The sequence below is a fragment of the Hippopotamus amphibius genome, chromosome 8 (genome assembly GCF_030028045.1).
Source record: "Hippopotamus amphibius kiboko isolate mHipAmp2 chromosome 8, mHipAmp2.hap2, whole genome shotgun sequence".
NCBI classification, from domain to species: domain Eukaryota; kingdom Metazoa; phylum Chordata; class Mammalia; order Artiodactyla; family Hippopotamidae; genus Hippopotamus; species Hippopotamus amphibius.
The window spans coordinates 60,878,599-60,903,478 of NC_080193.1; the positions used below are offsets into that span (position 1 = coordinate 60,878,599).

At 38.3% G+C, this 24,880-nt stretch overlaps 1 protein-coding gene across 2 annotated transcripts in view; it reads left to right on the forward strand.

Moving 5' to 3' along the window:
• The window catches only part of ARHGAP15 (Rho GTPase activating protein 15), a 652,966-nt gene that overhangs the window by 389,374 nt on the left and 238,712 nt on the right, over positions 1 to 24,880 (forward strand). For both annotated transcript variants that reach the window (XM_057745532.1, XM_057745533.1), the window contains exon 10: positions 21,593 to 21,691. In XM_057745532.1, the coding sequence (XP_057601515.1) occupies positions 21,593 to 21,691 (99 nt within the window). The remainder of the gene's footprint in view (positions 1 to 21,592; positions 21,692 to 24,880) is intronic.

The window sequence follows — 24,880 nt, forward strand, 5'->3', positions numbered from 1 at the left end:
CCTTTTTTCTTCCTTTAAATTATATTGCTTTCCCTTTGAGTCAAGTTCTCAAGACCTTTGTCTTTCTTTAGGTAAAAGAAAGTTCCAGATATCAGGCTTTAGCCCTGAAGCTGACTCAGTTCCTAGTAACAGGCATGCTAAATGCTGAGATGATAAAATGAATAAGACCCAACTGATTTGAAACCAGCACATTGGCATTTTGTTGTTAGCCAGTGGCCTCTAAAACCTATATTAATTCTTGCCCTGGCAGTAAATGCTAGTTTTATTCATTCCATGGACTATTTATCATTAAAAGATCGCCCAGAGTTTTGGCATGCCCTACAGGGTTAGTCTAATCCTGGTGCCAGTTCGAAGTATTGTCTTTAAGCCTTCCAGTTTGAGGACTGACAAGTTTCCATAAAATAAGAAGAAATCAACGTGAGCATCAGTAAGGAAACAGTAGCAGGTAGAGACAGGTTTTGTCTCATAATAAACCATGTTTTAAGCATGCTGTAACACAAATAGTGTGTGTTTGTGCATGTGTGTGTGTGTGTGTGTGTGTGTGTGTAGATTGTATAAAGGCTAGGAAACCTCCCCTGCCATCCCTGCGATTGCACCAGTCTAAGTTTATATGCTCTCTGAAGCACAGCCTCAACTAGTTGCAGATGACCACAAGTCAGGCCAATGTGATATTTCCTTCCTGTGTCAGGAAGCTGCTGCGCTGCCCTCTGGAGAGGCGGTCTGTGACCGGTTCAATCCTCTAATCACATCCTAAATCTTTCCTCCATGAAACCACCTGAAGAGAAGAAAAAGATGCAGGGCTCTCGTCAGTGTTCACAAGAATCCCCTTTTTAAAGGTTAGCATTTATTATTGATACCCTGCTGTTCTCCAGCAGGTGTTCTCCTACCACATAGTTCCCTCATGACTCCTAAACCCAGCTCACAGGCAGTGGAAGATTCTTCAGCTTAATTCTTGTTAGCTTTACAGGGCCTCAGTAGAGTATACGAACTGTATCCAAAGCCAGTGCTGGTGCTTCACTTTCTCTTTGGTAGTTTTTATGATTCTACTGCTTACACAGATTGCTAGCCATTGGTTTCATTCTGTGGTGAGGTGGATAATTGAGGGAGAAGAAAACAGCATTTCTTCCTGACCTGAAGATTGATAATTTGAACAAATGTGTGAATAAATGTTTCATATATAGTGAGATGAATTGAATTTTTCATCGTGCCTGGGAAAGGAGGTATTCATGGTATGACTGGGATTTGAGAGTCCACATTATGTGTCCATTGAACGTGTCTCTAAAAATGGTGCATATTGGAGCTCTCCCAACCAGGATCTCCTCATCAGTGTCCACATTCAGCAGATGTGTGGCCTGCCGCAAGCACAGGAAGTATTAATATCAATGATTCTTTTTGACATATTCTAAGATTAAGACAGTGTTCTTTTATTTCCTTTAGCATCACCGACAGTTTGGCCTACAAATCTTTCCCCTCAAACTCATGTCTATTATAAATGAGCGATAGTCTACAAATTCCCAACATACAGAAAAAAAGAACTGTATCATTTTATTTAGGGTAGGTGCAAGTTTTGTTCAATATAAAAATACCTCCTTTGACTTGTTACCCTATCTGATTAGTGACATTGGAATTTGACCAGCCTCTGTAAAATTTAGTCATCAGAAAAATAACTCTGTGTGGAAAAAGTGCTACTCCAGCATATTCTATTTTCCTCCATGGGAAAGAGGCAAGAGGCTATATCAGAATTTGGATAATCATAATTAGTGGTCCGTCAGTGTTAGTCAGATTGTAGTAAGGAGAGGTATATCTCCCAACTTTTCTTTGAAATTGACTATGTTGCTCTAAGTGTGTTTTATCAAAGCATTTTCTGGGGCAACAGATCTGAAAACATAAACTTTATGTAGCATTGTTCCTCCTTAGATATTTCTCTTTAATATGTGCTTTCTTTTTGAAGATAAAAGTACATAAAAGAGTTCTAGGAATAGGCAGCTATATGTCATAAACACCCTCACTCCCCCTTGCCCAGGGCCCCCAGAGCCCCCGAAATTTGGAAATAATTTGATTGAAGTGATGACTGCCTTGATCTTGTTTGAATACTCCTCCTTCTTCATTGTCTTTTCTCTATGGGAGGCTACAATCCTGTCATGGAGTCATTCCTGGGAGAGAAAGAGGTATTTCAAGCAACCATATTTTCCAAACACAAAATTGAGACACATGGCCTGACAATGACATAATATTTGAAGTGGAGACTGTGCTCAAAGATCCAGAACATATGGTTGAAAGAGTTTTCTTATAAAAAGCAACTACTAAGACACTTTCTGGATTCTTATTCACAAAAGGCACATTCCTCCACCCCTTTTATTCGCGTGTAAAAATACTATCCGTTCATGGGAAGACTGACCAGTTTTCCCCCAAACAAGTTGCCTTGGCAGTGCAAGAAGCACCCTGTTGACTGGAAAGTTAAGTGCACAGCCATCAAGGAAGCAATGCAAACCAGACTGCCAAACATATTATGAATATATTGCTCTTCTTAAAAATGCTAGTTGGTTTTTCATACTGGAGTATTGACTAACTGTCTGTGTGTGATGTATGGTTTACCAGCCTGATGTCGACTTATGGTTAGAGCTTAACTTGTTAGTTCTGCTTTTGCAGCCAATTCAGAATAACTACAGATGCCTTGAGATATTAAAATTGACTGCTCAAATGGACTCAGTGTGGGAGTTTCATTGGTTTTAAATTGATAACAGCTGAAAGAGTGGATGATTAAAGTGTACATGGGCATCGGACACAGCTCTTTCACACGGAACTCTTGTGAACAAACTCCTTTACTGTGGGAATTTTTTCTGTCTTTTTATATCATAGTTATGTCTAAGCAATCTTGGGTTAAATTTTAAAATTGCACAGGAATATTCAGAAGTCTACAGGAGAAAAAATTCCTGAGAAACTGAGATAAATTTTGATGAAGTGAGTTTCTAGTCTGTAGGGAACATTTAAAGTTAAGCAGCATTCCATAAGGTGGTAATTGTGTCTATTTCCCAGGCACTTGAGTTAAATAAACTGCATAGGAAGCATAAACTGTCATAATAGAAGGGTTGAAGTGTTGTGTACATCTTTCCTCAACTAACAAAAACTGAAGCACCAAAGTGCCTTATCACAGATAAGTCCAACAAAGCCTCTTCTTTTCTTTCTTATTCTCCTGGGAACAGTTATTATCATTTTCATTATTTAAAAAGATGATCTGAACACTCTCCTCTCACACAAGGAAAAAAAAAAAACCACAAAAGAGAAATAAGAAAACTTTTCTCCTCTTCCTCAAATCAACAACACTTATATAATAAAAAAGATTTTATGAAAATGTGCTTTCACAATTTAATAGTAGCTTAGGGAAAAAGCCCAGTAAAGAAAAGAATACAGAAAAATTTAAAGTTTATAAGAAAGGAATATCTGTTTATACATCTTCTTCAACTTATATTTTTCCAAGAGTTCAGTGCCTTTACTGTCAAATATTGTTACCTAACTCCATTTTATTTTCAATTGTCTCTAGTATTTTTTACCTTTGATGGTCTGTTAAAAAATATTCGAAGCACTTTGTATAGCTAACTGAAAACATCAATCTATAATAGTAAAGTCGTGGTTTATTGAAGAAATATAAAACCGAATATTATGTACCCATTTCACCTATACATGTTTAAAAGGAAAACTAAAACGTGCCCAGATAGCGTACCCTAAATATGTAGCAAATATCAAGTGTTAATTAAAATTAGTGGAATAAGAAATTTAGATATATTTGAATATAATGTTGGTGAATACTGATACATATGTTCAGGCATGTAAGATAATCAAATTATAAAGGATACTATAATTTTAAAGCAGAATAAGTCATATATATGTGGCCAATATTTATAAGAAAATTTGTTATGTATTTATTGCTGAAATTTTGCCCCAAATTACAACCTGTGTACCCAGATTAAATCCTAAACTTGCCTAACTCGATGCCTTCCTGAGATGCATACAACCATTGAATCATGCTTTGTGTTGTGATGGATAACTTGTGCAGATAGCCATCTAAGAGGCTGTTACAAGGACTGACATTTTCATAAGATTTAATTCCCTTAGAAACGTAAGAGCAAAGGAGAGAAGTTTTCATTCTCTTTCAACATTGTTGAGCTCCAATTTTTTAATGATTTTCTTATCTACCCATATTAGACAGGAGGGAGATTTTAGAGGAGATGTAATCCAAGTTAAACACATGTGAGGGTCGTTAACTTGAATATATCACCCCTAACTTATCCCTTTGAACTTGGAACTCAAACTCATAGGAGGAAAAGAAATGATGGCGTCGGAAGAGGACTGGCCTCGGTTAACCTCACAATGAAGGAATCTATCATGCCCTAGAGGCTGAGAAATAAGAAAGCAGATGGTCTGAAAATAATGTCTTGAGGATATCTTAGTATCTTGATATTGCAAATAATCTAAATTTCAGAAAAGCCATGATTCCCCCAGACTCCTTCATCATTTGCACCACCTCATACATTCCTTCTCTGAACAGTAAAATACCATGTTTACATCTTTTGTGACTACATTTCAAATGCACTGGGCCCTTGAGCATGTTACAATTTTTCCATCTTAAAAAAAAGTAATTAGCATAGGAGAACATTCAATATTATGTAAAGAATTTGACAGCACCTCACTTAATGTTTTTTAGAAACAATTAACATGTCAAAAGAGGAAGTGAAAGCCCTTTTTGGTTATAAATCTGTTTACATAATTACCAGTTGAAGAAGTCAAACATTTTAGGGGGAAAAAAGCAAGGTTAGACCCTCTCTTCATCAAAGGCAGTATTCCCGATGATGTCAGATATCTTAAATTCTCTAGCATAAGGTTTTTTTATTCATATACACACTTAAATGCATGCCCCTTTAATCAGAAAGATCACATATTTATAGTATGAATGAATAATCTTGAATAAAAATAATATTGGTTAGGAATACACTGCCCATCACACAGGAGGAGAGACAATTAGATCTGTGTGTGAGGTTACGTTCAACTCAAAATGCCAAAGTAATATGGAGAAAGTATTTCAAGGGTGGCTATGCAGTGTAGGAATATAAGCTTCCCAAATGTGACTGTGTGGTGCCACACACCAGGGCACTACATTAGTAGATATGCCTGTCTCATGCTGCCTCACGGAGGACAGAATGGGAAGCAGAAACCCTGGCCAGGGAACTGTGGCCTCAGAAGGGACTGATGGGCAGGAGGTAGATAGTGGGGGAAAACAAGGACCACAGCCTTGGTCCAGGACCAGAAAGAATGTAGAGAATAAATAGCATAGTGGAGAAAGTTGGAGAGGTGGGACATCTTATCTGAGGAATTCTGGAGAAGGTGATAAGTACTTTTGGGTAAAGTTCTAGTGAAAAACACTTCCCAGTGATAATCCAAAGCCATTTGTTCCTGCCATCAGTTATTACAGTATGAGCACTACCAAAAGCCCAGAGGAAGCCTCTGTCTCCCAGATGCAGTTCTTGAAGTCGAGAGTCTGAGAAGCTGCCATGGGTGTGTGTGTTGAGCTTCAGTTTCACCTACTGAGCAGGAAGGTAGACACACCACTGAGATCTGCTAGGAGGAATCTGTGCTAATCCATTTGCTACACCATCTGGAGGCTAGGAGTGGTTGAGGCAGCCTCTGCTGGACAAAGGTCCCAGGCTGTTAGCTCCATTATCACCAGCCTAGAATCCTCGACTCCAAGAATATCTAACAAGAAATGCAGCAATGCCGTGCATTCTTGGGAAAAAGAGATACTTGAACACAAAACTGTACTTAGTTTTGTGTAATATTTAAGTATATAAAGAACACTTGAAATAATGAAATATATGAAAGACTGTTTTCCCTGATTGAGTCTGGAGACATGTGGTGTGAAGTGATGAGGTGGAAGTGACACACTCTCCCTGTGCTGTTTGAAAGAGCTATATGTAATCTATTTTACTTAGGAAAACAATATATTGCAATCATTAAGCCATAAAGATGGCTGAATTTTGAAGTAGATTTGAAGTCTAGTCTTGGCTCTGCTACTTATTTTTTGTGAATTAGGGCAAGGTAATGAAATTTTCTGTCTTAACGCTTTCCAGATAATACCTCTTAGGATTGTTGATACTGTATAAAGAACAATCAGCTTAGCAAGTAATAACTATTCATTCTTATACTCCTAATTCTGCTCTTACTATTGCATAGCATATTGCAAATGGTCCTTCTCCTGAATGCAGAGTAGATATTCTGAAAATTGCAAACCAGATAAAATATGGTGGGATTTTTGTGACATTGCATTAAAAAAGCCAACATGTTGAGCATTCTATGTGCCTCACACTGTGCTTATAGTGTTGCATGCGGTATCCAATAACAAGGATAAAGAACTATGCTTGCATTTCTTTGTGCTTTGATGGTCTTTCATACTGCCCACTCATATGTACTCCGTAAATCACTGTGTTCTAGGAGGATACAAAGTTACATAAAACAGAATGCCCCAAGAAATGAGTGAGGGAGGAAAATGTACAACAAATATATCAGATGCTCCAAGGGGCATTCAGGTCATAGATTTGGGAAAATTACAGGCGTGAAAAGTGTAGGAAAGATCCATATTTCTTTTATTCTAAGGCCCTTCAATTGAGACTTGACTTTGGAACATTTGGATATGTGAAGAAATAGGTAAGAAACCCAAGGTGCACAGTTGTAGGAAAGCATGGGGAATGGTGGTTTGGGTGAAATGTAGAGGGTTTGATGAGAAGTCATTGTGCAGGTGTTTTGCATAGTGCCAGGCTAAGGAGCTTGTACTTTATAAGCAATTTGATTATTCACTCAGTACCCATTACATATTTTTATTTACTTGATGAACATTTATTGAGGACCTACCATGTGGTAAGTGATGGACGGGATACTGGGCCCATGAAGATGTATCAGGTGAGAGTCCTTCCTTCAAAATTAGACACTGCCTAGAAAGAAGTATTCTATATCCAAAAAAAAAAAAAATCACATCCTTACCCTGCCAACTTGGCTCCATTTTAAAATACCAATAGAAAGATAGTTGGCTTTCCCTTACTATCCACAGAGAATTGGTGCCAGGACCCCCAGCAGTTACCAAATTTGAGGATGCTCAAGTCCCGTGTATAAAATGCTATAGTACAGTCATTCCTCTGGACTTGCTGGTTCTGCATCCCTGTATATGTGGAGGGCTGATTGTATTAGAAAGCTATATTATGGAATTAATCTTACTTAATTCCTATATAATCTCAATAGGTCATGCCCCAGCAGCCTGTGAATATGAAAGAAGTAACACTGACATTAAGACACAAATATCACAAGTCATGGCTCTTCCTGTATAATCATAGCAATTCAGACTTTATTTCCAAGGTCTCCCTAGCTATTTCTGGGAGCACCTGGAATGTATCACATCTGAGGAGCACTGCTCTTCTCATGCTCTTCTCCTCTGATTATTCTTCTTTGATATCCCATTGCCTACAAACTGGCCAAGGAAGGCACCTAACCAGGCCACAGGCAGCCAGCATCTTCCAGTCGATGGCTGCTTCACTGCCTAGGAACTGTCCAGGAGTTTCCAAACCTACAAAAACGTCTGGGTGCCATACAGTGCTTTGATTCCTCTGGTTCCACCGCATTTCTGGGTTCACTCTGTCTCCAGAGCAGACAGAAAGATGCTCTTCTCCCCAGCCACCTGCGTGTTTCACGTGGTTTTTTAGGGCCTGAAGCAACAGCTGTTAGGCTTTCATCTCGCAAAGTGAGACAATAGCTTCTTTCCACTCTGTCTGAGGTCCTTTCCTCAACAGAATTCAGATTTACTCCCAGGAGTTTAGCTGGGATACATGAACCGTTTTGCCATCTCTCAGAATTCCCATTGACCTCCACAAGCTCAAAAGTCCTCTCAAGTCACTGTGTTTTCACCAACTAATATCAACAGTTGCAGTTAGACATCTAGGTGGTGACTATCATTCTGCCAATTCAGTAGCTAGACCCAACTGAGGTATCCCATTTTAACTTTAAGTGTGCCCATCCCCCATGGGAGGCCTGTTAGCTGGGAAAATAATATAAATAAAGAGAACAAAATAAACTCATATTGCATTTTCATGTGCAGTATGCGAAGTGCATCTCCTGGGGAGATATCTGTTCTATTCGGTGGACAGCTTTAGGACAGGGTAAGGTGTTTTAGAAATGTTATTGCCTAGTCGCTTTCTGCAGTAAGGGCTGAAAAAGAAATACACGCCGTGTTTGACTGGAAGCCCAAAAGAGACAAAATGTTTTCGGAAATGTGTGCATCATGGACTACTAATTTGGGCTCATAACCCCTTCTCTCCAATTACATTCCTGGAAATGTTTTTCAATTTCTTTGCATAAAATAATCAGTGGACCACAGGGAACAGGCAAACCTGCACAGAGCGTATACCACACCTCCATGGACCTAGCCAACACTTCCCCAGAACCACACGATTCCCCGGCTCTTAATATGGTTTATTATAAAATCCTTTACCTGCCTCAAAGCACTTTTCATCAAAGCTGCTTTTAAGCTGAAGCTGAGGACCAAAGAATGCCTTTAACAGAATCCTGAAATAGCTTTTAACCTAAGGCTGAGTAGAGAAAGTGCTTTTAACCTAAAGTGCTTTCCTCTTAGGTGCTTCAGCATGTACCTAACACTCAGCATTAGTGGCTATGAGAGCACCCTTAAGACCCAAATGAAAGAGACTCCATTATAGATATTCAAACCCGTTATATTAATATATTACAAGCAATGTTTGAAATCATTAAGCAGTTTTACTCCAACTAAATTTGAATCTTTTCTTATTGAACTATGCATTCATGCAAATAAATTGAAGTCTTACCACCTGGGATTCTAACAAATCTATGCTAGTATTAGGAAAAGTACAGTGTTCTTTCCTCGGTTTCACTTAAATCCAGAGTGAGTCAAAATTTCCACACCTTCTCCACCCTAAAAGAAACTTTTATCAATCACTGAATGACATTTCCAGCTTTAATCCATATTTGTTTGGGCTAAAAAGGTAATTTTATTAAGCCACTTAGAATTAATTCAATCAAATATCTGAATAAATTTTATATGTCAAGTTTTCTTCTTAGCCTCATCCCTCAAACAGGAAATAAAACTACTGATTTCACAGTAATTTTCATCCCAGTGAAGTTCCTACTAAGTAAAGTAAGTAGACAACCTAATCTATAAAAGTTTTAATTTCAGAGTAATTGCAGTAAGTTGTGTGCTTGAGCAATTGGACAGTTTTCTATTTTAAAAACATAAAATGTACACAAATAGGGATAGTTTGACATCTTTAAATTTTACTTTCTTTTCCTTTGATAAACCCCTCTATAATTCCAATAAAATGAGGACAGGCAAAGGAAAAACAGCAAATATTGTCAACCCAAAATGTAAATAATCAGTCTTTGCTAAGCAAAATTTGGCCATGTCAATCATCCAAAATGTACTAATGCAAACTAAACCAAAATATATTTCTTTCATACTCAAGTGACCGTGGTGCAGTCTTTACATAAAAGTCATTTTCTGTTATTTATTATCTCCTCTTATTCATTTTTTCATTCCTTCATTCACTCATTCATGTATGTTTTCACTTGACACCCAGAAGGGAATGTAATAGGATGCAAAAGAAATACATCTATTTCTATAGGAAAAAGGAAGAAATTACATTTATCTTGTTCTACTGTGTAAAGCTTCCTTCACCTTGAATATTCTCTTCCAGCTTCCTCTATCTAGTAAACTTCTATTCATTTTTAGTTTTCCAGCTCAAAGTTATCAACTGCGTAAAGCCATTCCTGTCTTCCTCATTATGAGTTTGTCCTCTCTTCTCTTTATCCCCAAACTATAATTTCATTGTTTGAATATTTTAATACCTTACAAGGAGACTGTGAACTGTCTCTGGTAGACCAAAGATCATCTTACTTTGCTTTCACAGACATTATTGCCTAAGAGGGGGTAGAAAAGAAAGGAAGTAGGACATGAAATCTTTCAGTGGTTTTAGAATTGCTATTTCTTTACAGTTTCTCATTCCTTCTTGTGGAAACTCTTATGCCAGTGGGTGCTCCTTTAGTAGAGCTTGTTCCTCCCACCAGCCTCACGATGTTGGGCTACTCCTATGTTAAGTCTTTGGATTTCTCTTCGCTTTTCCTTCTCCTTCTCAGACTACTAAGAACTATTCAAATATTCCAGGGCTGAAATATTCCAGCCCTATGGCTTCAAATTCCATCTGTAGACTTTCCAAACTTAGTACTTCAGCTTCACACTCCAGACCCTTGAAACTCCAGACTTGCATATTCAAACGTCTATTTGACATCTCCTGGGAGTTTGGTAGACATCTCACACTAATCTAGAATAGCCCTTGGCTCTCCATCTTCCACGTGTTCTCGACCTCAGGAAATACCTTGGCTGTTTGCCATCTGGGGTCCCCCTCCATTCTGCTTTGTCTTTTCTACTCTCATCAGCAAATCCCACCTCCTTAAAAATATATTCTAAATTCAACCACTTTTAGTTACTTCCCTTGTTACCACCCTATCTAAGCACTGTCATCTCTCCCTGGACTATCTCGCCAGCCCCCTAACTGGCCTCTCTGTGTCTTTTCCTGACCCTCTTAAATATAGTCTCCACATGTTGACTAGAAAGATCATTTAAAAACACGAATCACTTTAAGTCACTTCTCTTCTCAATAATTTCCAATTACTTAAAATACAATTGTACTTAAGATAATATCTATTGTCCTTCCTGTGACCTATAGGGTCCTGCCTGTTTTGTCCCCCAGGCTACCTTTTCAGTTTCATCTTCAAGCATACTTCCTGTTTATCATTGCACTCCAGCCACACTGGCCTTCTTGCTGCTCCTCCAAGGTACTCCCTTATTCCCACTGGCTACTCCTCTGGTTAAATGCTCTGCTTATGTGTCAGTATGGCTTATGCCTTCACTCCTTTGGGTCTCTGCTCAATGCCATTGCCTCACAAAAGTCTGCCCTGGCAACACCTCTCTCTATCTCCTTGCCTTGCTTTATTTTCTTATAGCACCCATCACCATCTGATATATTAATGTGTATATGTGTTTGTTTCCCCATTTACATATAGGCTGTGTAAAGACAGACAGTGTCCTGTTCATTATTCCACCCTCCGAAGGCATTGAAAAATACTCAGAGGTGGATAGATAGAATGGATGAATAAAAAATGCAATAATATTCACTTGATCAAACCAGTCTCTATACTGTTATGATTCTTTGCACACATGTGTGGGGGAGTGTGTGTGTTTGTGTGTGTGTGTGTGTGTGTGTGTGTAATTTATATGTTGTGCTGCTTTGAGTAAGCAGAAGGAGGCACAGGTATAGGACAAAGTGTTGCCTAGGAGAGACAAGTATAGAAAATACTCATTGTCACATTTGGGCTAATAAACTCTTCATTGAAGATACAAATTACTGACTGGTGGACCCACCAATATGTCCATTTCATTAACAACCAAAATTGAGTTGAGATCTACTTTTAATGAGTTTAGGAGCTTAAAATGAGGGACCAAAGGGTATGTCATAAAAGTATTATTTAGGGTTGAGGGTGGAATTGTGAAAGGTGGAGACAGCTGGAAGCCTGAAGAGGGAAGAAGGAGAAAACATGGAAAGGACTGGGGAAGAACTCACCATACTGTCTGGATGGCGGCCAGCCTATCTCTGACACTCATCTTTGGGCTGATCTTGTCAAAGGATGCTACCCCTGCAGCCAACTGTCCAATGTCGACTGGAAGCTGCAAACCCCAGCCTACCCTTGTTTAGGAAGGTCTTCTCCCTAGAGCCTGGGCCAGTCTCCTCCAGGCCAGTCTTTCCAGAGTAGACATCATCATTTTCCGCCAGGGACCTTAAAGTCTGTTAGATTAGACGAGGTACAAAAATATGAATAAACATGTGGGGGGAAACTACACACAGAAGTGTATGTTTTTAAAATTCCTATTTATTTAGATTCCAAACTACTTAAAAGTTAAAATAACTAAGCTTTTTCCTGTACTTGCCTCTTAAGAGAAAAAAAAGAGTCACAAGTAAACAAGGCAATGAGAGAGATTTACTTTCAGTGTACATTAGAGACTCAGCAGAGAATCAGCCCAACTTTGAACAACGATGTAACAAAAAGCAATAGATGATATTTTTAATCAGAGCCCCAAGGAATCATAAGATGATGCAGTACCTTCTGAAGCACTTAAGATAGATTAAACTCAGTGCTAGTGTTTTAGCATTAAACATATTTTTCTGCATCTTAATTCAAAGACATAAGCCTTCAGTCAACTATAGTACTTAAATCACCTGTTTCTCCAACAAGTCTCAGTAAAGTTGTGGAAGAGTTATATAATGGGGGCTCATATAGTGAATATTTTAAAGGCTGAGAAAGAGAAAAATGTAAGGATGGAAGTGGAGAAAATATAAGAATAGAAATAGGATTCCCCGATAAGCAATCTGAACGTTTTGGTCTGGAAACCTACTCCCAAAAGGAAAACCTAATGTCACTTATAGTTTAAAATCAAAAGATAAATTCAGTTAAATTGCTGAAATTACGCATGTTGAGAATATTATTTTTGCCCTCCACTATCCACTGCCCTGCCCTTATAGCAACCTTCTGGGAAATGATCTGCCCATTGTGTGTGGCATTCTAGAGGAAGAAAATTTCCAAGTGAATGCTACCTACTATGGAAGTTACAAGGGCTGTAATTTTTCTCATGCCAACCCACTTTTTAGACAAAATCTCAATCAACTGGACATTGTCTATTGGAACTTCAGATCTTAAACAATTGATGAATAGAAGTCGTTACTAGTGGTGGGGGTGACAATACAAATAGCATCCTGACCTAGCTCTCAGAGTTGCAAGACAGTTCCTGTGTTTCCTTTTTCTTATTTCATGCATCTCCTGAGAACCTTGGATTAAATACCTCCAAGACTGGTTTGTCCCTCACCTCCAGTAATTTCTTTGAGGAATTAATGGATTACTTTAATTTTAAAATTTTTTCATTTTTATTTTATTTCACACTATAGTTGATTAACAGTGTTGTGTTAGTTTCAGGTGTACAGCAAAGTGATTCAGTTATAAATTTACTTCTGGTTCTCAGTAAATTCTTTGAGTTTCCACATACCCCCATCCTTCAATATCATTTGAATAAATGTTTCTTTGCTTAAGATAGCCACAGTGGATTTTTTTCTGCGTAGCCAAAATCCTTGATGAATATGCCTCGTTACCAAAATAATTGTCTGATATGTGTGTATGTGTCTGAACAGTTCAGTTTTTTGTTATTGTTTTCTTTTTCCCTCTTCATGTCTTCATGTTTGTAGCTCTAGGTGCTTTGTTTTTCTTCTTTAAAATTTACTAGAGTAGCTGCAATGGGCCTCTGTCCTGAAAGCAGAATAACATCATTTTGAAAAGCATGTGGAGACTGTCTCCCTGCATAAATGATGATAACACCATCACATTATTTGAACATTTAACGGCCTCTATTGAGTAGTTTTCCTCGTAGTTTTGATTCATTTGGAATCTAACTGACAAAGATCCCATTACTGGGTGTTCTCTCCATAATTTGTCAAAAAATATATAGCAGAGATGAGGGAGAATGAAGCTAATTTGTAATCTGGGAGACTTAACCTGGTTATGCTGATGAACTAACTAAATCGGTCAAAAGTTTGAGAGCTTAAAGATTAAAAAGCACCATTCCCTAGTTAAACTCTAATTCATTATGTAAACAACATGATTTGTAAGTGCAGTCATGTGGAAGGTCTATTTGTTTTTCTCACCAAAAGATGCTTTCAAAGAAAAATTACAGAAAATGGATTTTCTCCAACCAATGTGTTGCCTGCCACCCCTGGTACAAGCGCTGAAGCAGGAGAACAAAGATGTAATGATCACACCAGCCAAGGCCATAGGCATGTGCAGAGCATTCCAAAAATATTGGCACCCCTAGCAAGAGGTGTTTTCTAAATACAAAAAGTTGTTAAGAGAGGAATAAAAGATTACCAGTGAGCCCACAGATGGGACTATAGATGGGGAGCCGGGAGCTCGGGGTTCTGGGACTGTTCCCTTTTGGGGAAAACCATAAGGAAGGGAAAAGCAGAAATAATCCTTAATGTTGTGCCAGGAGACCAGGCGTGGAAATTTAGGGGGCAAAAGCTAGGTCATCAACACTTGCCAAGAAAACAAAACACCTTCTTTCTCCCTCCTCCTTTCTTCTTATTTTTTTTTATTATTTTTTGGGGGGTACACCAAGTTCAGTCATCTGTTTTTATACACATATCCCCGTATTCCCTCCCTCCCTCGACTCCCCCCCCACCCTCCCTCGAGTCTCCCCCATCCTCCCCCTCCCAGTCCTCTAAGGCATCTTCCATCCTTGAGTTGAACTCCCTTTGCTATACAGCAACTCTCCCTTCTCCTTTCTTTATACAGTTTTAAGATAGGAGCTTCTGTGGTTCAAACACATTCCTATAATTTAATGGTCTTCCTTGGTGTGTCAAACTCTGGACTGTATCAGATTTACAGAGGTGGCAATCCTACAACAGCCCCTAAGGTGGACAATGACATCTTAGCTAAATCTCTGTGGTTTACTTCCTTTGGATAGCACTTTTGACTTTGCAAAGTCATTTCATGTGTATCACTATCTCTTCCACATTATATAATTCACTGTGTAATGTTGAAGGCTAATGTTGTAGTCAAGGTTTTTTTTAGTTGTAATTGATAGAAACTTGTTCAAACTGCAAATGTAAGAATGGAATTTATTGGACTACTCAACTGGAAAGTCCAAGGGTCAAGGGTAGCTTCAGGCTTGACTGGACCCATGAGCACAAAATGCTATCAAATCTTTATCTTCTCCAGCCCTCAGCTGTGTTTTCCACTCTCTTGGCTTAATTCTCCAGTATGTTTTCCCAGAAGCTGGCAGTATAATCTCTAGAAGCTTAGACTGATATCCTCATAGTTTACCAGCTCCTATAGAAAGAGGGCTCCTCTTTCCCAGTAGCACTAAAAAAAAGCCTCAGGATTTGCTTGACCAGATCCACTTAGGTCATGTGTTCATGCCTGAACCAATTACTGTGGCCAGAGGAGGAAATGCATATTCATCCCTGGACCTGGAGCTGGTGGGGTCAGCACTGCTCAGAACAAATAGCAGCAAAATGAGAGAGCATCATCCCCAAAGGAAAACCAGGGTGCTTTTACTGGAAGACAGACAAATACTTCCAGGGTAGGCAAAACCAATAGGCATGCAACATACACTGCCTAACCAGTGTCATCTGTAACAGTGGGTCTCACTGAGTTATTTCCCAAGCCTGGCGCTTTCTGTTGTGATGTAAGCCCTCTTTTGAAACATTGTGGAAAATGCTATGTCCATGTTCTAGCCAAATTTGTTTGGTTGCATTCCACTGAAATTCCATCTAGTTTCTAATGCACCCCATGGCAACCATATATGGTGCCTACATATCAGGAAGTGAGGAGCTGAGGTGTGTCTGCTTCATTCACCTCTCTCTGCACATTAGTTTCTGTACCCACTCACTCACTGCACATAGCCCTCTCCCCAAATGGCTGCCCCCGCCCCAGTGTCTAAATCCAGGCACCCTGACCATTCACATCCCTGAAACAGATAGTATCTCTGATACCAGCTCAGTCTGTAGTGTCCTAATTCAAAAACTTGTAGAGGGAGAATTGCACTGACCCAGCTTGGACCACATGACAACCTTTGATTTAATCAGGTTTACCTGGAAGGCTAGGTCCTTCAAGTACAGAGCCATACCTTCTTGAGTGAGTATAGCCACTTTAAAAACAAGATATAAATGAGATGAAATTTTTTGACCTTTCTTGTAACTAGTGAAAGCAAGCATCTCCCTTCAATCTAAAGAAGTTTAATATATCTAAGTTCTTTTTTTCTCCAGGGCGCTCCTGGCAATCAGGGAGGGATTGTGTTCTCTCCCAGTGAGGGATTGCCTGCACTTGCCTGGACCACCCAGTAAGTGGCAGTAACGCACCTCCCCCACCTCCGGCATTATAACGACAGAAAATAGCCAGCAGTGCACCTCACCCCCTCTAGAGTGTTCTGGCAATCAAAAATACCCTGCCATTGAAATTCTCTCCTATCCACCCCAACTCAAAATCCTTCCCCAAGTCCCGTCTTCCCTTATAATTAGTGAATGCCCACCACTAAACTTCTAGAAAGGGAATCTATTTACTGTCTCTACTTCTCACCTTCTCTTCAAATCTTGACCACAAACATCTGCGTCTCAGTTTCATTCTATGAAAGCCATTTTCCTTATGATCACCAATAGCCTCTTAATTTCACCTTGATATCCCATCAACGTTCTGCTGTGTCTGAAATGCTTATCCTAACTTCTAAATATCAATATCTCTATTCTCCTCTAAACCCTCAGGTTTCTGCCTTTTAGTCTCCTTCAACAAAGCAAGAAACTTGAAAGTCTTCTTTACCTGATGGGTTGGCTCACCTCCTGCATCCAGTTTACAAATCCCACTGAATCACCCCATTTCTCCGTTGTCTTAGTTCAGGTCCTTATCTTTTTTTTCCCCTAGAGCCTGATATTTTGTAACTATGGACAAATGACTCAATATCTTTGTGCCTCTGTTTCCTCTCCTGTAAAATCAGGATGATAATAGTATCTACCATCAAAGACTGCTATAAAGATTAAATAAATTAGAATATATAAAGTACTTTGAACCTTGCCCGGCTCAATGTAATAAATCTTCACTATTATTATTAAACACCCTTACAATAGCACTGATCACGTCATATTGCAACTGTTGGTGAGAGCTACTCTTCCCCCTAGATGGTAGGAGATTCATACTTCATGCATCATTGTATCTTCAGGATGGAGCACAGTGTCTGGGCTACAGTGGGCATGTGATAGTTATAAATGAATGTCAATCTTCGCATTCTTTACAATGCCCAGCATGTGGTAGCTGCTCATGAAATATCCACTGAATTGAATTAAATAGAATTGAATTGATCTGGAGAGAATACATAATAAGAAATGCCATAATATAAAACATGAGTTTAAATTTTAAGGTGAGAGAAATTTCCTTTGAGACTCCTCTTAGGGCTGATTCTAAACAGATACGTAATTCCACATTCTAACCAAATTTAGAATTTTTTTCTCTATTTATTTGCTCCCCAGTTTTGGTTTCCGTGTCCTGTCAACTCTCTTTGTTTTCATTCTCACAGCATACCTTAGATCACCAAAAACCAGACTCCTATTATTATATTTATTAGTAAACTATCGCTGCCTAACAAACAAAATCGAATCTCCGTGGCAAACAGGAAGAAGCCCTTATTTTTCATGTGTCTGTGGGTCAGGTGGTCTAGGGCAGGCTTGAATGGACAGCTCTGCTTTAAGTTGTAGTTCTGACTGGACTTGTCTCCTTGCTGAAGGTTGGCCTCAGTTCTGTGCTATATGTATTTACTCTGGAGCCCAGACTGAAGGGGCAGCTGCTTCCTCGGGGAAGCTCTTTTCTTGACAATGGTGGAGAAGCAAGCAGATGAGTTGAAATCTGTAATGTGTCTGAAGGCCTCAGTCTTGAAATGACACATTGTCATTCCTACACACAGTACGTTGTCCAAAGCAAGTCATATGGCCAAGCCCTATATCAGTGAAAATATTGCCCACTCTAGTGAGTTCTACCACACAGTCATATGGCAAAAGTGGTGAGCATATAAATCGAATTTAGTGAAGATGAGAAGAATTCTCAACAGTGATTAAATTTACCACAATCCTGATTCTGGTCTTCATAACATCTTCCTAGGCAATCACATTAGCTTCTTAACAATTCTTTTTGTATTCAGTCTTCCCCACAATCTGTGCTCCATTTCCTTATGAACCTTTGGTTTCAGGTGATAAAATACACAGTTCAAAAGTATCTATATTATCTCATATAACAAGAGTCCTTAGGAAGTGTTTTACAGTAGGTTTAGAAGTTCAACAATATTGTTGAAGTCTCAGGTTTTTTGTAGCTTCTTTTTAAATTGTGTTTAGCTTTTGTTTGCAAGCTTCTTGCCTCATGGTGACAAGATTGCAGCAGTAGCTCCAGGCATCACATGGTTGCACAATGATGTTCAAAGCATCATATACCCCTCTCCTTTTATCATGAAAAAAATCTTCTCTTGTAGCTTCCCAAGTCACATCCCCTTACACTTTACCAACCAACACTCTCTAAACTGTCTAAAGCTAGAAGATAAGCAGAAGTCACTGGAGAATGTTTTCAGGTTCTGTCTTATGAGTGGGCTCTAAAAACAAGAAAGAAATTGGGAAGGGAATAGTGTATGTATAAGAATCAATGGTATTTGCACAGTCTTAAATAAATTACTTATCTGACTTAATATTTAAGACTTTTCATAACACAATCTTTATCTCCTTTTAAAGCTTAATACATCAAGATTTCTCTAAATAAGAAAGAGTGAATGCTTCCCTCAGCACACCATCTTCTTCTCATCCCTCTTCTAATCACTGGTGTGTTTGTTTGCCTCTCCTCCGTCTTCCCCAAATGCCCCTTTTGTCCTCTTTCTTACCACTTCAAGCTAAGTCTTACTTATCCTTGAGGATCCAGTTCTTCTCTGGGAAGTCTTCCATGGGTGCTCAAGGCTGTTCAGATGCCCTGACGCATGCTCCCATTGCATCTGTGCTTCCCCAAGAACAGTATTTTTCACGATGACATGTTCTTACCTATTTACTTATATGTGCCCCCTTTAGATAAGACAAAACTTTTAGAACATAAGAAATGAGTCTCGGTTATTGTTTTATCAGTGCCTTTTCTGGTTCCTGACACAAAGCAGGCACTCAGGATTTTTTTTTTTTTTTCAAATAACAGAGTGAATGAAAGAGTAAATACACTAGAATGCCTTCATTTTCTTCATCTTTCTGTATCTACCTATCAGAAGAAAAAAAAAAAACAAAACAACCTCTCTCCAGATTTTAACACTCTCTTCATTCAGGAATCTTTCTTAAATGATCTCCATCTCATAAACTTCCTCCCACCCTACCCCCTACATACAGCACATCTGCACTAAATGACACAAAAAACCTTATACTATAGAACATCTTTCTTGGCACTGATTACCTTTTATGATACCTGTTATATTCTATTCATTGTATTTTTGAATATTTCTGTTAGCCCTACAATCATATAAACTTCTTGATACCTTTTTCACAACCTAATGTGCCTACTTCATTACTACAACTATAGAAGATATTTATGAAATATTTGTGAAATTCATTCATTACCGTTAAAGGATTTTATACTGTATAGCAATTCTTCCTGACTATAGTCTCTGGCCAAATTAAATTATCCAAGCTAAAGTTGTGGATTATTTTTATTAAATTATATTTTATGTTATTCTTTCCTATAGTGGTGACTCACTATTTTTGAACAAATCTTTGTTACTTGACCAGGTATTCAAAGAAAATACCTGTGATTATTTCCCACTCTGTACACTATGTTGGTGTGTTTGGGGCTTATCTTCTTTCCATCTCTTGGATGAAAATGCACATTTCCATATTGAAGTACATTATTACTAGTGCTTTCACCTTAATTGTTTCCCTCCCTGCTGAGTTGTTCTCAATTCAAGCTATCACCTTTTCTGAGAAATGGATGAAAATCGTGACTTTCTTAAAGTCTCATCACAGTCCATGTTGACTAACCCTTTGTAATAATATATCATTTAGCATTCTGTTGTGCTGCATTTTATATTTTTCTCCCTGTTTCCTCTAAAACTATGTTTTTAATTTATTGAAGATCTCCACTGATGATTAAAATGATGTCCTACACAATAATTCAGTAACTATTTATTGAACTTTTAGTATGTGCCAAACTTTGTCGAGGTACTAGGGATCCAGTAATAAAGGAAATAGGAATAGTCCTTATTCTCCTGGGTTTTGCATTCTAAGCAAGGGAAGCAACTAACCAGTAAATACATCAATCTAATACAACAGGTGGAGAAAAATGCTCTAAGAAAAGTAAGGTGGGGATGGCATGGAGAGTTCCTATGGGCCGTGGTTGCCAGTTTTTTTTTAAAGGTGGCTAGGAAAGGCTACATTAACATGGTGACATTTGATCAGAGAGCTAGGGCAACAGAGTGCCCCATGCAGAGGAAATAATACATGCAAAGTCCCTGCGCTTATGCTTGGCGTGAACAAGAATCAGCAACATCGGCAGAGTGGTAGCAGGCCAGTGGTGAGCAGGAGAGGGGAGAGAGGAAGCACGTGAAGTCAGTTACTTGCTGGAAGGTCAGGTCATTTACTGCCTTGGAAGTGATATTAGGGAATTGGATTTCATTCTCTGCAAGATGGGGAGCCCTTGAACCTACTAAATATTTGTTTCATTATCAGTAATCAACATCTATGCTGTTTAAAAAGGTTCTGGAAGTGGATGGTGGTGATGGTTGCACAGCAGTGCACTTAGTGCCACTAAACTGTACACATAAAAGTGGTTTAAATGGTAACTTTTACGTTATATATATTTTACCACAATTTTTAAAAATCTTTGAGTGAATACCAGGGGGCCCAAATTTGTACGAGGCACTGGTGACCGTAAGAACATATAAGCAATGCAGCACTCAGAATCTGCTTTGGGAAAATATATTCCTTATAACTGTAAATACACAACGCAAGATAGCATAAATCATGTTCCAAATGAGAGGGCTAGAATTTCACAAAGTGTTTTCTCGGAAACATTCATCTGGAGAGATGCCCTTTGAAATAAAAGGATCTGACTCAAATAAGTTTGGGAAATAGCACATCCTCCAGTCACGCCTGGAGATTCCCAGTGCATAGTGGCATAACACAGCCTCTAAAAATAAGTACACATGAAAGAAGCCTGTTTAACTTTGTTTAACCCAGTGTTGCTAAACCATTTTGATTACAGGCTTTCCCCCCCAAATCACCTATTAACATCCTGAAGAACTGGTATTCCAAAGAACCTGTGTTACAGGAGACATAAAGCCGAGGTAGGAAGGACAGAGTTTGTGGAGTAAGAGCCATCTGAGTTGACCCCTAAAAGAAAGGGGATACTTAGATTAGGGAAGAGGAAGGGCATTGAAGGCAGGAGAAATGTGAAGAAATTCACTTCAAAGTACATCTCCTGGAACTTGCTTTCTTCAAATATCATTGAGCTGCAGGATGAATCTTGTGCATATACTAACAACATCATAATTTTGATGATCATTGATAAATTTCTTCTCAAATATGAAGACACCAGTTTGCTAAGATTAATTATTTTGTAGAAGTTTTCTTATTTCCTTGTCATTATTTTATAGACAATGAAGTTAAGCCCAGAGAGACTATAACTTACTCAGTCATCCCTGCCTAATCGATGGTGGAGTGTTAGTTTTCTTTCTCTGGGGCCGGAGTCCTGTTCCATAAAGGGGGAAGTTATGGTCTTTGAAAGTCTGCAATAGACACTTTGGAATTAAAGCAAAAAATCGATTCCTATGCAAGATGCAGATTTCATCATTCAGTGGATATGGAAACAGAATAAAATTAAAGAACAACGCAGGCTTGGATTTTAATGAAGCTCATCTTTGTTTCTTTTGCAGATCAAATTTTTGGCTCTCATCTGCACACAGTGTGTGAACGTGAAAATTCCACAGTTCCGCAGTTTGTAAAGCAATGCATTGAAGCTGTCGAAAAAAGAGGTGGGTAACTGAATATACAGCAGTTTCCCCCAATACTGCACCCTCTACTCTACCAGTGCTCAAGTTAACACCACCACTTGATTTGTCTGGAAAGCCATGCAATTAAAACTTGACTTTTGTTAATCAGTTAAGAGGATCAAGTTTCTTATTAACTTCAGTTTGTTTTCACAGTAGGGACATCAATAATTCCCACTAATGTTCTTTTTTTATTATTTTTTTCTGTCTGACATGTTGTTGATTCAATTGCAAACTTCTTGTTTTCTCGCCAGTGATAAAACATTCATAAAATATCAGCACTCACAGTGTTAGAACCCTCCTAACATTCATGCTGGTAGATGTTGTGCCAGAACAAATTTTGGTAAGCCCCCAACATTACCCAAGTGAAGCAAATAGCATTTCTACTAGCAAATGCTGATATTCCATCTTCCATGTGTGTCTGTTGAGCACAGACTATGCCTAACTGGTTTTCCTGGAACAATTAACAGACACACCTCCAGTGTTAAGATGACCTTTGATTCCTATATTTCAACATTCTGTTTTTCATCTGAAATTGTTTCATCTTACTGAGGGGATCAAAACAAAACCCAATTGACTCATCATTTCTATGCTAGTCTATCTGTGGGGTGTTTTCCCTTCAGACTATGATTTCATTCATTCAAGGTCATTTTCCCTGGAAGATACATACAGTAGATACAGAATCAAAAAAAAAATATATTGTATAGACAAGTGAAGCTTCATCACCATCTGTTACAAGTTTACAACATATTCCCAGGATCTAGGGGGATATATATCATGTAAAAGATAGAGGTGTTTTCAGAAAAAGAATTGGTGAATCTATTCCCCTTTTCAGCTTCCAGTCTCTTAAAACAATAGAACCAAGGGAAAAAATCTTTACCAAGTTATCTGCTAGGGAAAAGCCATTTTAATTCTCTCAATGTTACCTGGCTTTATTACAGAAACATAATAAAAATGGTCTGCAATTTCCAACTCCTGGAAATTCATACTTTAATTATCCTGTAAGGACAGCCTTGGGATCCTATTATTCCCATATCAGTAGAGAATGAGAGAATAACAAGAAGGGGACGAGTGGGTGGGGGAAATGGATAAGGTGAGCAGCTTTGGGGAGAAGCATATCAACACATCAGAGAGAAGAGCTGGGAGTTCAGAGAGAGAGGAGAGAACAGTAAAAGCGAAATGAACACAAGGAGAGGTATCTGTGAGGAATGGAATCAGTTGGAGTTTAGAGAGAAATGTCTTTTTATTGCATGTTGCAAACTCATTTAATTTTGTAAGTACATATTTTAGGAATAAATATTATTTAATAAGTACTTAAAGCCAAATGGATCACTGAGAATGTTATAATATTATTATTGCTAATAGTTAAATTATCATCATTTTCAGGAAATCTTCATTCACTTATAAATATACTCAGTATTGGTGGTGTGAGCACTGTTATATTAGAGCAAAAATCCAAATAGGTCTTTGGGGGAAGCTGTACATAATAAGATGCGTGCATATGAAAAAAAAAGGGTTCTCTACCTCTCTATTTATGTACATACCCCAGGCAGAATGAAAACTCTGCTAGACACAGCCTTGTGGCATGCAGGTGCTATGGTATTATAGCATAGAAAATGCCTATAAATAGAAATTGTATGTTTTGTTCATGGCGTTTTGTTGGTGATTTTTAATAAAATAAGACAGTGTTTTTGCTGATGGGGCAATCACATTTGGCATTATATTTCATTGTCCCAATGTTTACTCTTAAAATGAATTTATAGATTCAACACTGAACAGGCACTAATCACACATATGATTATTAATATAATTCCTAAGTGTTTTAATGAAACTCAAAAACTGCAATTCCATAAAGCAACTGATAATTCAAAGCACTTTGGCAATGTCAACTTAAAGGAACTGTATGGAAATGTTCAACAAAAACTCAGAGGCACAAGATAAACCTCTCACATCACTGCGAGATTTGCAAGTGTGTGCTTTTGATTATATTTTTCTATGATCATATTGTTGGATTAATGTTTATACGCCAATTTTATTTACTCAGAGTGTTGTTTTTACTAAATTTTGGCATAAAGCACCTCAGGACAAAAATAATTTATGTGAGTCTAAGTCCAATGTTTACGCAGGCTTCTGATGACATTTTATGCTGGGGTTGGTATTAGGAAGTAGCATATAAAGGTGCCAAGTATCTCAGCACGACTGCACTCAGCATATCTAGAGTCCTCCTTCTAATGGCCAGATGCTCTTCCAGCCAAGATACTCAACTGCAGAGTCATGGGAAATGCTTATGGACCAGTTATGGGAAAGGCACATTTAATGAAAACTGTGTGTTTACTCTCACAGTTTTAGGAAAATGGTCTCACTCCTCACTACAGCAGCACATCAGCTGTTGTAAAAAAAATATTTGTTTCCTTTCTCTCTTTTTTTTCTTGAGATTATTTCCCCCCCTCCTTAAAAAATAGTTTACAGACTGTAGCTGTATTTTTGCAATGCTTCTTACATGCTTGATTTCAAATGAAACAACACCAGGAGGGCATTTTTCACCATTCATTCATTCATTCATTCATTCAGTTAGTTACTTGCACTTGGCAGAACCAATTTACCCAAGCTCCTCTAGTCTCCCCAGGGAAATCCCACCCAGCCCTTGACACAAGATACGTTCCTCATTCATCCCTGGTAAAGTGGTATTAGTCACATTTTAAATTTTGCATCTCTTGGACACGCTTAGAAGAAAATCTCTTAGTGAGCCGAATGTAAACCAATTTAGCGAATCACTTGTTTAGTATGTTTCCTTATCTTGATTTGGATTTCCTTTATTCCTCTAAACCACCAGAGCATTCTCCTCCTTACCAACTATTATAACTAGATTAAAGTTATTTCTGTGGTTTCTGACACTGTCTGCTCGGCCTAGAAAACATACACAAAACTTGGAGGACAAACTGTAAAGGAGCGTATTAGTTTTTAAAGCTCTTCTGAGTGGTTCTTTCTGCCCTGACTTGCCTTTACAGTTTTTAGGTTTTTTATATATATACGTGTCTGTGTGTGTGTGTGTATGCTGAAAAATTCAATTTATGTTTCTTCCAAAGCAGTTTCTGCAAAATATTGAATTGTCGTTCAGATAATGCTTGATACATGCAGTAAACCAACTAAAAGCAGGGGATCACGTGATGCTTT